Below are 15,291 nucleotides of genomic sequence, written 5' to 3'. Positions count from 1 at the left end.
CAAATGACCTCTCTGTATAATGGGACAAACCAAAACCCCAGATCCAACCGTGACCTTTAGGAGTCTCCAAACTTTGTATTTTGACCCACTTCACCGGTGTCCTGCACAAGGCAGGCAGAACATTTTGAGCCAAATTGTGAACTCATTTGCATCCATGCAACTGGAGTCAGAGGAACAAGTTCTGGTTTAAGATGGTGAAAGTGTTCATTGCATCGGGGCTTTGTATGGATATAGGTGAGGTTGGTCAGGATCTTGACCTATGAACATTCAGAACCAGAGTGAGAGATCACCGATCACCATAGGCCAAATCTAGTGTGTCTACCTAGGTACTTATAGGGCTCATCACCGCAGTATTTGAGCCCCAGACCCTGAAAGATATATAGGCCTAACTCCCATTGAAATAAATGGAAGTTAGGCACCAAATACCTTTGAGGATCTAGGTCTGAGTGCCTAAAGTCTGCTGCAGGATTTACAGGCACAAAACTATTAAAAAATAACAGTAGTTCTGCACCAAACTCCCACACTGCTCTTTAGAGCCAAACCCATGTATGTTCATATTTAATCTGTAGGCAGGTGAGAGAAGTGGGGCTGTTTAGCATTTGCTAGATTGATGGAAATGTCACTTGTACAGACATTGAGATATAGTTTTACCATTACGCACATTTTGACTTTCTGCTTTCTTCTCCCACATCATCACTTGAATGATGGAGGTTGTGGATGGCAACAACAAAACAAAACATTGCACTGTTTACATGAAGCATGTCAGATTCTGAAAATCTTAAGGGGAAAAATAGAGACTGTGAAATAAAGACAGGGAAAGGGGGATTAAAAATGACAACTACTGGATCTGCAGTAAGCATATGCAAGATGCATTAGTTACATGGCTCTTAGGAATTAAGGGGTTAACATTTTTTAAGGTGGGAGTGAAGGGCTTCTAGACTATAGGATGAGAAACAGGGTACTGGCAGCTTAGACTATACCATTAGTAGTCTTTCCTCCTGAGCTAATTAGCCCTAAAAAGCAAGACACTGACAGGAAAAACATGGCTAGAATGAACAACTGTACAGGCATTTAAAACTGGTTTGGGACTTGGGAGGACACTGTTGTAAGGAACTGGCTCAAGTGTGCAACTGCTGAATCCTGCCATGGGCCCTATGCTATTAATAGGTTCTTAACAACTCCAGTTGTAAGAGCAGGACCACGTCAAGTCTATTGCTGATGTAACCCTGAAGTCTGAGAGGCCATTGGGAGCAGTGCAGTGACATTAGTGATTGTTCATGACTGACCACAGATTTGTTACAGTATGAAATATTACTAAAGGTAGAATGGGGCTGATTCTGTGCCAAGGAAGTCAATGGTGAAGTTCCCACAGACTTCAGTAGCCCAAGGTCAGGCTCATTATCAGCTATGGGACAATTTCTTTAGGATACACACACAATTATTCTGCTCTTTTTTAGATACAGGAATAATTCTCCAGGAGGAAGTGTCCAGAGGAGAGCTGATGTATGTATTATAAGATACAAACTCTACCTGCGTTGAGTTCTTCCCATAGGATAATCAAGAAATCATTTTTCCTCTTATCTTTTGCTTATACCATATTTTAGTTGCATTCTGAAAGGTAGAAACAGACACTGTACATTAAAATGTAGTGTGACTACTCTGCCTAGGGATGGTAGAACCTCTAAAGATCAGCTCCAACCACTTTGCTCAGCCAACTAGTCTGACAGTTCATAGAGTAAGATTGATTTCTCACCCCAAATTCACTCAGAAATGAATTTCAAAACACCTGCTAGCCTCCTGGGGAAAGCCCTGCAGACTGCAGTGTGATTTTACATTCCTGGTATCCCTGCCTGATTTTCATATCAAGGCCAGGGGTTCAAGTGCCCATGGAGGGAGTTAGAAGTGAGACAAGCAAGCTGAGGTTGGAACTGGTTAGTGATATTTGACTCTAAACACAGCATGTGGTTGCACCTCACACATTGTTATTCTATTGTTAGTAACCATGACAACAACAGTATTTTGCCCCACCAGAGGCCTAGGCTGGTACAGCCTTACCCTCCTGCAATCTGGTTCAACATACTGTTTTTCTGCTGCATTGATAGGACTCCTACCTACGCTTGTGTTCAGTCCCTCCACCTATCTTTGCAGTAAGATATCCCAGAGTGCATTGGCCCATGAGTTGTGCTGCTATCCAGCATGTCTTCCCTCTGCTGAAGTCCTATCGGATAGCTGCTCAGATTTTCCCGGAATACACTGGTGCCAACAGGAGAAGGCAGAGTGGGAGGGCTGGACCTGAGGATATGGCTGTGGTGGTGTGTGCACACAAACAAAACCATGTGACTTATGACCAGGACTCTAAACAGTAACAGTTCTAGCTGGAGCAGGCATGGAACTTTATCCACAGTGTGTTGTTTTTCAAAAGCCCTATTTCCGCCTCTCTCTTTCTGGCTGATTGCAAGGTGCCAATCCTACTCTGTCTTGGATCCATAACTGAGACAGTCTTGTGTCCCTGTTTGCATCCTCACATTAGCAGCAACTAGCCAGCATACCTTGTTTTTATAGTCATCTTAATATAATGCACCATTAAAACTACTGCAAAATGCAAACTTGTACTGGACATGAATAGTCAAACACTGACATTTAAAGCATTGAGCGTGTTAGAAGCTACTGTTCACTTTCACTGAAATCCATTATAATTACATTCAAGCCAGTTGCATTATTCTAACCTTATTCTTGTCTTGTTCTGTATTTTGTGAACTGAAGTTGGAGAAAAAGCAGAATTCACAAAGGTAGGATACTTGTTTATGAATTGTGTTGGTAGAATTTAGATTTAAGCACACAATTAAATCAATTCCCTCCTTCACTTTTACACAGTATATTGGTGCTGATTCAAGGATGATCAAGGTACACCTCTACTCCGATATAACGCAACCCGATATAATACAAATTCGGGTATAACGCGGTAAAACAGTGCTCTGGGGGGGCAGGGCTCCGTGCTCCAGCGGATCAAAGCAAGTTCGATATAATGCGGTTTCACCTATAACGCGGTAAGATTTTTTGGCTGCCGAGGACAGTGTTATATCGGGGTAGAGGTGTAGTTACTAATTATAGGGGGTTAAGTTCCTTAAAATTATGATAACTTTTGTAACAAAGAGCTAGGCATTTAAGAACGATGAGGATACTTAGCATACTCTACAGTGGAACCTATACAAGAAACCAGCCTTAAGACACACTCCAAAGAATCCCCTGACATACTGAGAATAGTTCTGCGTCCTGTGTAGAAAACCAAGGAGTGATTGCTCAAGAGAGGTTTCAGTGCTGTACCATGCTTTGGACACTACTGGGCCTGCACAAGAAGAGATTGCAGGCAATACTCTCCCAGCTGAGGCTGCCATAACCAGGTTTGGTCTGAGTGATGCTCTTATTCTCTGCTCAGCGTGTTTGGTGGCAATACTCCCTCATATGATAGGACTATGCCCTCTACTAAGGCGGCCACAGGAGGCTTGTCTCTAAGGCCTTCATTACTCTGCCAAAGTTAAGTAGGTATTTCTGGGTAATGCCCACTCCATTTGAAGCACACACTCAAACCAATGGAGGAAGACTTACACAGTTCTTGAACTTTTTGGAAAAAAAAAACAAAAAACCTTTAGTTTGTGGGGTTTTGGGGGTCATGGAGGATGGTTACTTTGGTGTTTTGTTTTCTAAAAACATGAGCACTCATGATGTTACACCCCATCTGTACTTAATTCTGGAAAGCTTAGTTGAGGGCCTGAGGTACCTCACTCAAACCCCCAGCTTCAGAGATTTCTTTAGAGGATCTGGAGGGGAGATGCTCTCAGGAGAGGTTAAGACTTTTTGCTGCCCCTTTAAGATTGGGCAGTGAGCAATACCCTTTGCCAGCCCCTGGGCCCAACCCCTGAGGGAAACAGAGAGGGGCCCTTTGAGGGGGAGAGCACATTAGCAGGCGATTGAAAGGATAGTCTGCAGGGAAAGAGTAGCCGATTCTTGACCTCCTGTGGGACCCCAGACATTGGAAAGGAAGAGGAAAAGCATCTGAGTTACTTCACCCCATGGTTCCTGCTGCAAGGTCGGGGCTGAGTGGGGACTAAGCGAGCCAGAGCCACTGCAGCTAAATGGCTCATTGATAGCAGGTGGTCACAAGAGCTGGCACCCTTCATGGCAGCTGAGGCCTTGCAAGAGCTTGTGAGAGAAGGTTGGTTTGCAGCTTTCTCAACCATCTTAGCATGGACTTCGCCTGTGGGCTGGCTCAGAGTAGGAATTGCTTCTTCCAGGTTGCTATAAGATCCCACCCCTATCTTTCCTGGAGACTCGGGAAGCTCCTGCACAATTTTCCTGCTTGTTCTGCAAGCCCTGGAGATAGGGATGGTGGGCACAGTCATTAGCTTGGTCTCAGTGAAGGGTCTGCTCAACTGTCTCAGCATAGACCCCACCCACTCACCACCTGGTAGCCGGTTTCAGTATGGGCTGTTTGATTCTCTCAGTAGGGACCTCTTCCCCACACTAACTGGGAACTGGGTCCTGTAGCCACGCTGTCTGCCTTTTCTGAGGGGTGAGGGAAGGAGAGGTGCTGTCCTGCCAACTGTCCTCAGAAAGCCACAAGAATGTTATTTATTTATTTGAGTTTAGCTGTTTTGAGGAGAAAAACCTAGAAGCCAACACTCTAACGGGAGCGATGGAGCCAGCTGCATGTGCTGCTTGGAGGAGAGAATTCTGGGCAGTGCTTCGAGGGTTGGTCCTATGCCCAGCCGCAGAGCTAAGTTCTGGTCTGGCTCTAGGTGCCAGGGAAATGGGGAATGCCCATGGGTGAAGCAGCATACCCTGGCAGCACACATCATATCCACAGTTTACAGTTTTGTTCAATGGCTTTTGGCACCCCCCCTCCATACAAATCATTTCAACGCCACTGGGAATGCCCCATTCTGAAGAATGACACTGTAAAGTGGTATGGATTCTGCTTACAGTTAGACTTTAGAGTAATTACATGGTTAGCTTATTCCATATTCTGAACAATTGCTGAAAAAAGTGCCTGGTTGTGACTTACCAAAGAAGAGGGTAAGAAAGTTAGAGACTTGTGATCACAGTTTCACGGGAAACTGTGAAATTTGGGGCCAGATTCTCATGCCACAAGGAGTACCTCACTCCAGAATCAGGCCCTTGTTTTCAATGGTAAGGTATTACTCAGCATAAAGTAATAGTATCAGTATCTGGTCATTACGGTAGCACTGTAAACACAATAGGCAATGAAAGTATGCAATTCAATATAATGTTGAATGTTAATGATTAGTTACAGGATAGCCTGATGGTACAAATGTATCATTGTTTGTGTGTGTTATATTTGTAGCTATGCCTCCAAAACCATCATAAAAGCCACATCCACTCACTCACAAGAATATTTGATCATCATGATAAAAAAACAGTTGCAGATGAAGTACGAAGAGGGGCCCTTGTCTGTGGAACCTGAAGATGTGATTGTCAGTGCAATTGGTAATATTTTATTTATTAAGTTCTAATATTTGTTGCCAGACTTCAAAAACACATGAATTTCATGAAGGTTGGCCCAAACTCAAAGTTGGTATAGAGTCAGATTCCAAGGGCAGAAGCAACCATTATGATCAAACCTGACCTCATGCATGGAACAGGCCATAGAATTTTACCTAATGATTCTTGCATCAAGACCAATAACTTACAGCTTAACTAGAGGATTTCTATCAAAGATATCCAGGCTTGAGGTAAAGACTCCAGGGGACTGAAAATGTATCACTCACAGCCCTTAGTAATCTGTTCCAATGGTTACTTACAGAAGATGGGGTATACGTGGCTTCAAGATCACTTAAGTCACCTGCCTACCCTGTGTCTGAATTTGGCCTGTTCTATTTTACTGTGCACTCTACTTCCTGACAAGTGGAGACAGACCTAAACTAGAGTTCTGGGTCTGGACATTTCTGAAATGCAGGAAAAGTGCACATGTGGTATGACTCCAAGCATGGCAGCTCAGGTCTTTTGCTAGAAACAAGTCTCCTGATTGCTGGAGCTAATGCGGATGCAAAAAATCAGGTCCCCAACACCAAACCCAAAACACACCACAGAAGGCAAAGCACTTAGCCTCACTAAGAAAAGGTTCCCCCTCTCCCCCAATTCCATTTTGTGTCTCAAGAAAACACACTGTTTAGAAATGGAAAGAATTGGAGGTTGTCCCTCAACGTGATTCAATACTAAAAATCCCGTGAATTTCATTTGAGTTCTCCATGATTTGCTTAACTCTTGCTGGGCTGTAGCCCACGAAAGCTTATGCTCAAATAAATTTGTTAGTCTCTAAGGTGCCACAAGTACTCCTGTTCTTTTTGCGGATACAGACTAACACCGCTGCTACTCTGAAATCTTGCTATATAGTGACTGAATGACCATATCTAATGTAGTGGGGTTTTTTTTTTTTTTTTTTTTTTTTTTTTAAGAGAGAGGAACAGTGATAGCACAGTTAGAACCAGGATCTGGGAAACAGGATCCCTGACCGTTACTATCTGGGTGACCTTGAGCAAGATACTGATTGTCTGTGATAAAATTTACCGATACCTCTTTGCCGGCTACTACACCTTGTATCTTAAGGAAGCTTATACAAAGAAATGAATTCACTCATTTGCAGCTATAACTGCCCTCTTTATAAATCGCCTCCTGCATACATGTTGTTCTAGGTCACAGTTTTTATGACGATAGCCAAACTTATCTGTAGATATGTTGCCAAAGTCTTTTGGAAAGTTTAAAGCAGTAAATAATATTTGATCCCCAGAGCCCTGATCCAAAGCCATTGAAGCTAGTGGCAGACACTCTATTGATGTCCGTGGGTAGTGGAACAAGCCCACATTTGTTTCTGATTTGTTTTATTGACTTGGATATACTCCTTGTCAACCTTTAAAAAAAAATACAGAAGTAGGCAAGAGATAAGCAAGAGACATAATGTACTTGTATTTAAAAACACACATTCGACACCATTCATAAACAAGATTAATACGCAAGAGGAGTTACAGGGAAAGTAGTCCTTGTGGAAAAGGCACTGACTGGGTAATGAGCAGCTGCCCACTTTGGTAAAAGTTTATGGGTCAGGTAAGGGAAAAGTAATAAGCAAAGTAACCCTATCATTGATTCCTGTGGTAACTTCACCCTCCACATGGCAGAGGGCACATTGAAAGGGGAAGAAACAGCACCAGCACTGCTAGTTCTGTCTACTAAATAAAGGATTACAATTTCCAATGCTGACAACCAATACTGATATGATAAAAGTCTATAAAATCATGACTGATGTGGAGAAAGTAAATACGTTATTTACTCTCTCTCATAACACAAGGACTAGGGGTCACCAAATGAAATTAATAAGCAGCAGGTTTAAAAAACAAACAAAAGGAAGAATTTCTTCACACAATGCACAGTCAACATGTGGAACTCTTTGCCAGAGGATGTTGTGAAGGCAAAGACTAACAGGGTTTAAAAACAAAAACAAAAAAACCCGCCCCCCCCACCCCAAACTAGATAAATTCATGGAGGATAGGTCCATTAATTGCTATTAGACAGGATGGGCACGGATGGTGCCTCTGTTTGCCAGAAGATGGAAACGGGTGACCGAGATCACTTGATTACCTTTTCTGTTCATTGCTTCAGGGGCACCTGGCATTGGCCACTGTCGGAAGACAGGATACTGGGCTAGAGGGACCTTTGGTCTGATCCAGTATGGCCATTCTTATGTTTTTAACCCAGCACCTGCCCTGAAAAAAAAGTCTCGAGAAGCAGAAGGCAAATGAGAGTTTAGGCACAACTTTTTCTTATATCAAGACAACAGGAGAGGCAAACATTATAGCTTTGTTCCAGCGAGAGACTATCCAGATTATTAATGGGTCCTAATTAGGCTGCAGCCAGTGAAGACTCCCTTTTAGCTCATAAAAGCTTTATCATGAATAATTGTACGAGTCTTGTTCCCAGCTCCAGGTACCTGCCCAGAAGAATGGTCAACCTACAAAGGGAAGTATCTTTGGACACAGACTAATCCGGCTAGCAAAACTGAATTAAGATGTGTGAAAAATTCTAAGCAGTCTGCCACCAGGAGTTGGTGAGTGATGAGATCATCTCCACTTTGGCATGGATTTAGCAGATGCTGGCCTGGGGAGTAACAGGGTGAGCAGCAGGGAAACAAGGTTGTGTGTGGTAGGGTGCCCAGCTGGTGAGCTCCTTTAGCATACAACAGTGTACCTGCCTAATTGAATGGGATGCACCCCAGGGCTAGAAGAGGCATGATCTTTGGGAAAAGGGCCCATCTACATGTGCTTCCATCTACTGCAAAGTGCAGGCTGACATCATCGCTAGCATGCTGTTCCAGCATTAAGGAATAGTAGATACTCTGTAGTGTATTCTGCCATCCCCACATATGTCTCTGGTTCTAGACACCTCAAATTGCATTGGACTTTCAGCTGGTGCCCGCGATTTGAGAACTGGGCACTGGGGGAAAATGTGGCCCTTGAATTAATCTGTTTCCAAAAATAAGTTATTATGTTCGTAGCCACTGTATTTGCAAGTGCAGTGAACATCACTGAATAAAATCTGTTTCTTTCTATTAAAGTAATGCATACTGCTTTTATTTTTTAGCATGATAAATATTAAGAGTGAGAAAGCTTATTGGGGAAGACCAAATATGAGACAATGTAAATTGCTGGAAGAACTTCCAAATAATATTGTGGGTCTTAAAAACGTTACCATAACAGAAGGTAAGATTCCAAAAAGTTTAATATGATGGGTCAAAGTATAACTGCAACGGATTTAATACTTTTTTTTTTAAATGAGCTGTATGTTTTGGGTATCTGAACAACAGGAGCAGTAACAATTATTATTCATGTCATTTACTTGTTCATCTTAAAGTGTTTTTCTTTTTTAAAAAACAGAAATAGTTTTGAGTCCTGCTTTGAACTTCTGTCATTTTGACAACTTAATTTCTATCTCAAATCCACATTTTTATTACTAGAATAAATAATTCACAATGAACTCCATGAATTTTGCTTTTTTATCCTGTATGTGGATTGTCTAGAAACAAACTTCCTGGAATTTGTGGGTAGTTTGGAATTATTCACACACTTTTTCAGTAAATAATTCTTTGTCTGGAGATCAAACTGAATAGTAAATCTGCATACACAATTTGATATTTGCATTTTGTGCCAGGGTGACTAATTAGGTAAATCGTCTCAACAGAAACAATACCACATGGCTTATGTAACTAACTTATAGAGGCACTGATCTGACAAGCTGTTCCATGTGGAGGGATCCCTGTGCTTGCATAAAGCCCCACTGACTTCTACAGAAACCTACCCATATAGAAAAGCTAACATGGTGAAGGCCAGAATGTGAACTGCAAATAGCAGATTTTCCAACTACAGAATTTGCTTCTGGTGCATGTTCAAACTAAACACTGACTTGGGGGGGCGGGGTATTTGTGCTAGTAGAGCTAGAGGAATCAAATGTTCCCAGCATGCAAACACAAAAGCTTGTTAACGTGGTTGAAATGAAATTAGTTTTGAATTGAAAAAATATTGGATACTTTTTAGCACTATTTGCTGTATTGATTATACTCCATTAATAAAACTGCATTTCTCTCTCCTGGAAATACAACCTGAGATTTGCAGTCTTTGCGCTAAAGGAGTGAGCTTGTTGACACCTGATTTATTTTTCTTTTTAAAAGCACTAATTTCACACTAGGCTGGAAGCACTACGTGCATTATTGAGAGAAGAACAAACCTCAGCTCCCTAGGTTCAGAGTCTCCATGGTACAGGCAGACTCATCCTGTACGTCATTCATACAGCGTGAACTCGACCTAGCTTCATATGGGCCTGGAAGGCCTCCAGCTCAGTAAACCATCACAGCTGGGCACCATATTGCCCTGGATTGGGGGGGGATGAGGACTAAGCAACTTTGAATGGAGCAGAGGAGGGCTCCAAACCAGCTCCCCATCGATCAGCACAGGGGTGGGGGTTGGGAGTGTAGCCAGTGGGTTTGTGATTACACACAAAATGGCCACAAACCAATGGTGGTGGCTCCTGTTCTCGTGAGGAAGCCTGTCCTTGTGACTGGAAGAGCAGTTGCGGAGGAGCTGCCTTGTTTCAGGTCCATTGGCTGGGGTGGGGGGGTTCTGTGCCCTTCAGCCACTTGTGTACTTCCCCCATGCACCAATATCTTTTTGTGGGGAGGTAGGTGAGATCTGTGCTACAGTACTTGGCCCGAGTAGCATTTTCTACAGTGGTTAAATGGGGGGGGGAGGGAGGGAGATGCGGGGGAGAAAAGGGAAGAGAGCACAAAATCCCAGGGAATATATAGTTTTCCACTGCACAGAGCTAAAAACTCAGGAGAAGTGTGTTTGATCTTTTACCTTAAGCATTAAATGTGTGGCACTGGATTATTTAAAAGAAGAACAGGTTCCATAAGACACTAATGAAAAAGGTGAAAGATGTCAGAAGTGAGTTTTAGCACTGGACTTATCAGGATTTTCCAGTGTTGATTAACACAAGTGCAGTTAGAAAGGATCAAATGCAATAAGAAACAAAGCACTGATGTCTTGAGGTTTATGCGCTGGCTAAAGTATGCCTACAGTTTAGTTTGCAAATGTATCTGAAGTCAGAGCTGCTTGCACTCCAGTAACAATGGACTGAGAATGAAGCTACTTTATTTGCACTAGGATTAGTACATAAACGAACAGTTTCTGGAGCACATCTTGTGATTGCATCTTTTAACTAGAATTGTGAAGTCTGTGTTATGGACCTGGGGCTGGATCAATGCACATGTACACTACCTATAACAGTCTTTTCATTTACGGAATCAGTTTAACAAGCTGAGCATTTCTTTTAACACTAGATAAGCATTTCAGCTCTATTGCAAAACATTAAGTCACCTCTATGTTCTTTAATCTATTCCAGAAAATGCCGAGGATATTGCGGAGCACCTTTTAAATCTGATGATAAACTTTACAAAATTGGATAAGGTAGAAACTGAGGTTATCGTAAACAAAGTCGCTGCTATTTCAAAGTGTGATGACATAAGCAGGCCACTTGCTGAGACTACATTAAAAATACTGAACTCTATTTTGCTGAAAGAAATGAATACACAGGGCTTGCAAACAGAGACCAATAGGTAAGTAAAGTATCTAGTAAATCACTTGTACAGAAGTTAAAGAAATCACTAAGGAATAACATTGTTAAAAAAGCCATCTTGAGACCTACTGCATCATCCTGTAACTTTCCCACATATAGGATCCATGGTAATGATGCTACAGGTTGCTGAAGTATTCCCCTGGCCAGTGTATTTATGGGAAAGTATGGCTGACAAACTAAGGTCCAGACCCACAAAAATACTTAGATCTCTAAACCCCAGACTTAGGCACTTAAGTCCTGTTGTAGGCACCACTGGGATCTACAACCCCCCTACCCAGCTACCACTTAACTTACTTAATGCCTAGATATTCGCTGTAAGAGTTCTCAAAATGCCTATGTTTCTGCCTCTGGGCATGTGCCCTGCATTCTAGGTGTCCAGACACATCTCCTGCCTAAGCCCCAGTAAGAGCCATAAACTGGGGGAAGATAGATGGAGGTGCATCTCTTTTTCCTGATAGGTCCAATTGAGTAGGTGTGCTCAGAGCCACCCACCATTCAAGATCTGGCCAGAGGAGGCAGTGGTATGGTTGCTGACCAACATATGTCTTTTAGTCCAGTGGTCAGGGCCGGCTCCAGGCACCAGCTAAGGAAGCAGGAGCTTGGGGCGGCCAATACAAAGGGGCGGCACTCCGTCCGCTATTGGGGCGGCATGTCCGGGTCTTCGGCAGGAATTCAGTGGCGGGTCCCTCAGTCCCTCTCTTCCTCTTTGAGCTGCCGCCGAAGAGCAGAAAACCTGGAGCCGGCCCTGCCAGTGGTTGGCACACTTCCCTGGGAGGTGGGACATCCAGGTTCAGTTTCCCCCTCTGCCTAAGGGGCTGAAAGGATTTGAACAGGCACTTCTCAGGAGGGTACTCTAACCCCTGCACTGGGGGATACTCAGATGTGGGTCTCCTTCAGTCTCTGCATTTGAAGCTGTTCCACGGTGTACAAATACTGATTGGGGCAGAAAAAGAGAGACTCTCTCACTTGGGGGAGAGAACCACTCCTGCCATCTCTACTATATTACTGAGACAAAGATTTTCATAAATAAGTGCCTACGGTAGGTTCCCAACTCTGTATGTAGGTTCCTAAATAAGCGGTGGGATTTTCAAGAGTGCTGGGCGGGCAGCAGCTCCCACTGAAGACCACATTGCTCAGTACTTTTGAAAAATCACTTTTCTTAACTGGGAACTGAAATGTGGAGCTGGGGGAACCTAACTTCAGACACTTATTTCGAAAGTGTTTGCTTGCGTCAATTCAGAGAGGGCCCTTTGCCAGGGATGGTAAATGGGCACCAATCAGCAGCACTAGATACAGTTACTTAAAAAGTTCTCTCTCCCGAGCTCTGACTTTGCAGACTGCCAGAGTTTGCAAGTTTCTCAGTTTCAGATGATATTTTGCTTTCATCAAAGTTTTTGAAAGTTTCCAAGGAAAATGAAGCTTTCAATTTAAAGTCCATGTGTCGGTCTCTTGATGGAAGTGTATAAAGTTGCCCAGCTCTTTGCAGTAGGCAAATGTGTGTTGTCTTTATAAACAGGAAAAAAATATGCCAAAAACAGTTTAAATAATATGCCAGATGACACTGCTCAGTGTCGTTATGATCCTCTCTCACAAGAGAGTCTCTCGCTGCAATGTGGGCGGTATGCCTGCTGCCAGTACAGAACCACCCCCGCTTTTTAAAAATGTGTCTTTTTCTTTTTAATTATAAAAGAAAGAAATCCCGGTGAAAACTTTGTACTGAACTCCTCAGTGAGCTCTTCAGAGCAGGGACTGTCGTCTGTTACGCGTGTTCCCTGGAGCCCTGATCCTGACTGGGGACTCTAGGTGCCACCACACTACCAAGCAGAGATAATAATTTAGAAGTTATTTAGGGGAAGCCCGTCCTTCGCCCCCCCACCCCCATCTGTTATTTCAGATGTATTTGAGTTTTGAAGAACTTAAGAAGTTATAACCTTGTTATTTAAAGAACAACAGAGAGTCCATAACAGGGACACATTGATCCATCTGGCTTTAAGGAGAGGATTATTGCCATGAATCCTCAGAAGCACCTGCTTCTAAGTGATTCCATAAGAATCCGTATTATATTAACAGATACAGATTATAAAGCCAGGTGGGACCATTGTGATAATCTAGTTCGACCTCCTATGTAACAGGCCACAGGAATTAATTCAGGGAAGTCCTATTCAAAGTAGCATTGAGCATTTCTTTTAGAAAGACATGTTTAATTTTAAAGTTTCCACTGATGGAGAATTTACCACAACCTTTGGTAAGACGTTTCAAAGGTTAGTTACCCTAATTGTTTAAAAAAAAAAAAAGCCTTATATCTAGATAGAATTTGTGTAGCTTCAGCTTCCAGACATTGGATCTCATTATGCCTTTGTCTGCTAGACTGAAGAGCTCATTAAAGTTTTGTTCCCCATGTAGGTACTTCTAGACTGGCCAAATCACCCCTTAACCCAGGGATGGCCCTGGATTGAAATCTTGGCTCGAGATATTTTGGTGAAGTTCAAAGGGAACTCCAGGCTTCAAAGCTCTGGGCAGTCCATAATCTGAAGGAATCCTATTGTGGACCCTCGTTCACTTGTCCTGACAAAGTACACGTCAAGCAGGTTCTCTCCCAATGGCAACTGGGAAATCAGGATCAGCTCAAATAGAAATATTAAGATTTCCATCCACAACCATTGCAGTCTTAGCATACATTTTCCCACTCTACAGATTCCTATTGGCTGACATAGGCGAGGAAGATAAATGGCACGTACTTTGGTCTCAGGTCTCCCAAATAAGAAATTGAGCTGGCTTTATTTTCTTTAATAACCATAAACATTGCCAATACAATGCTGTAATAGGGTGATGCTGTTGATTGTAGGTCTGAGCCTACAATCCTTACTCAGACAAAGCTACCACTGATTTCAATGGGCATTTTGCTTGAATGGAAACTGCAGGTTTTGGTCTTTTCCATTGAATGTTCATGCCTGCCACACAGTCAGCAAGGGGACAGAGAGTTTAGTCTATATTTCTGATAATCAGAAATGTCATGGTAATAGAAAATTTCAAGATGTCTCTTTCTTGTTGTTTTACTTTATAAAGAATCTTAAGGACAACTGAAGAGATCGGTTTCAAGATGCCTTATACTGGGAGAAATGAATCAATTGTGTTGGCTGTATTGGCTTTGGCCGTGATACGTCCAGATCCCCGTGGTTTCCAAGGAACAGCCTTTGGTGTTACCTCCTACAAGGAAGGCATTGATCCCACGGTGAGATGAAAGCTTTAGCTTATGGATTTTGGATGATGGAGTGAAGAGACATGAGCAAACCTACCTGCAATCAGACACCAATCCTCAACTAGTGTAATTTGGCTTAATTATTGAAGTCAACACATATGGAGGATCTAGTCCATATTTCTGTGAATTGATCAAAGAAAGTACTGGTTTAGAGTTCCTGCCACAATCCCATTCTCTCCACCACCCCCCCAAAACCTCTTTTCCTTAATGTGATGTAGTGACTAGAGAAATAGTTACGTTTTACCTAGAGATGGGACTACACCTGAATATCAAATCGGATCCCTTTCCAGTTCAAATTCAAAGTCTGCCCTTTGGCTTTGGTCCTAGGATGGATTCCATACTGGGAGAGTTCTGTTTAATGGTTCCAGTTGAGATAGGTCAGAAATACTACAAGAACAACATTTCCACGGTTCAAAGTTCTAGGAATCTTATTTAATCAGTTGATAATGACATTTTTGCCCTTTAGAGACACAAAAAACCTACCACAAAAACACCTTTCAAGATTTCAAAGGTCAAATCCAATCACAAAACCAGCCCTGGCTCTACATGAAGCCTAAACTACAACCTAAACTTGAATCCAGATTCACATCCAAACACCTCCCATTGTCCCGCCTATATTTTTAACTAATTCTTAAAAGAATTTTTCTTCCTTTGGATTTTGTTTCCAGTCCATGAAAGTGATGGGCAAATTGGCCTGGGGAAAAATAATAAACAATGCCTAGATCTGATACTGCATAGCACTTTTCATCTTTAGATCTCAAGCACTAACGGCCCCACCCTAAAACCTTGTGTACATCAGACTCTTCACTCTTTGTAGAATCATACTCAGAAAATTT

General features: G+C 42.6%; 1 protein-coding gene across 1 annotated transcript in view; it reads left to right on the top strand.

Annotated features, from left to right (window-relative positions):
• ADGRG4 (adhesion G protein-coupled receptor G4) overlaps positions 1-15,291 on the top strand; it is a 68,738-nt gene that overhangs the window by 30,327 nt on the left and 23,120 nt on the right. The window contains exons 8-14 of the mRNA XM_065556734.1: positions 1,458-1,503; positions 2,764-2,789; positions 5,363-5,505; positions 7,990-8,116; positions 8,650-8,768; positions 10,963-11,176; positions 14,263-14,428. Coding sequence (XP_065412806.1) covers positions 1,458-1,503; positions 2,764-2,789; positions 5,363-5,505; positions 7,990-8,116; positions 8,650-8,768; positions 10,963-11,176; positions 14,263-14,428 — 841 coding nt within the window. The remainder of the gene's footprint in view (positions 1-1,457; positions 1,504-2,763; positions 2,790-5,362; positions 5,506-7,989; positions 8,117-8,649; positions 8,769-10,962; positions 11,177-14,262; positions 14,429-15,291) is intronic.

Source organism: Chrysemys picta, chromosome 9 (assembly GCF_011386835.1).
Source record: "Chrysemys picta bellii isolate R12L10 chromosome 9, ASM1138683v2, whole genome shotgun sequence".
Classification (NCBI taxonomy): Eukaryota; Metazoa; Chordata; order Testudines; family Emydidae; genus Chrysemys; species Chrysemys picta.
The sequence above is the reverse complement of the archived record's forward strand: the minus strand, read 5'-3'. Positions and strand labels throughout refer to the sequence as shown.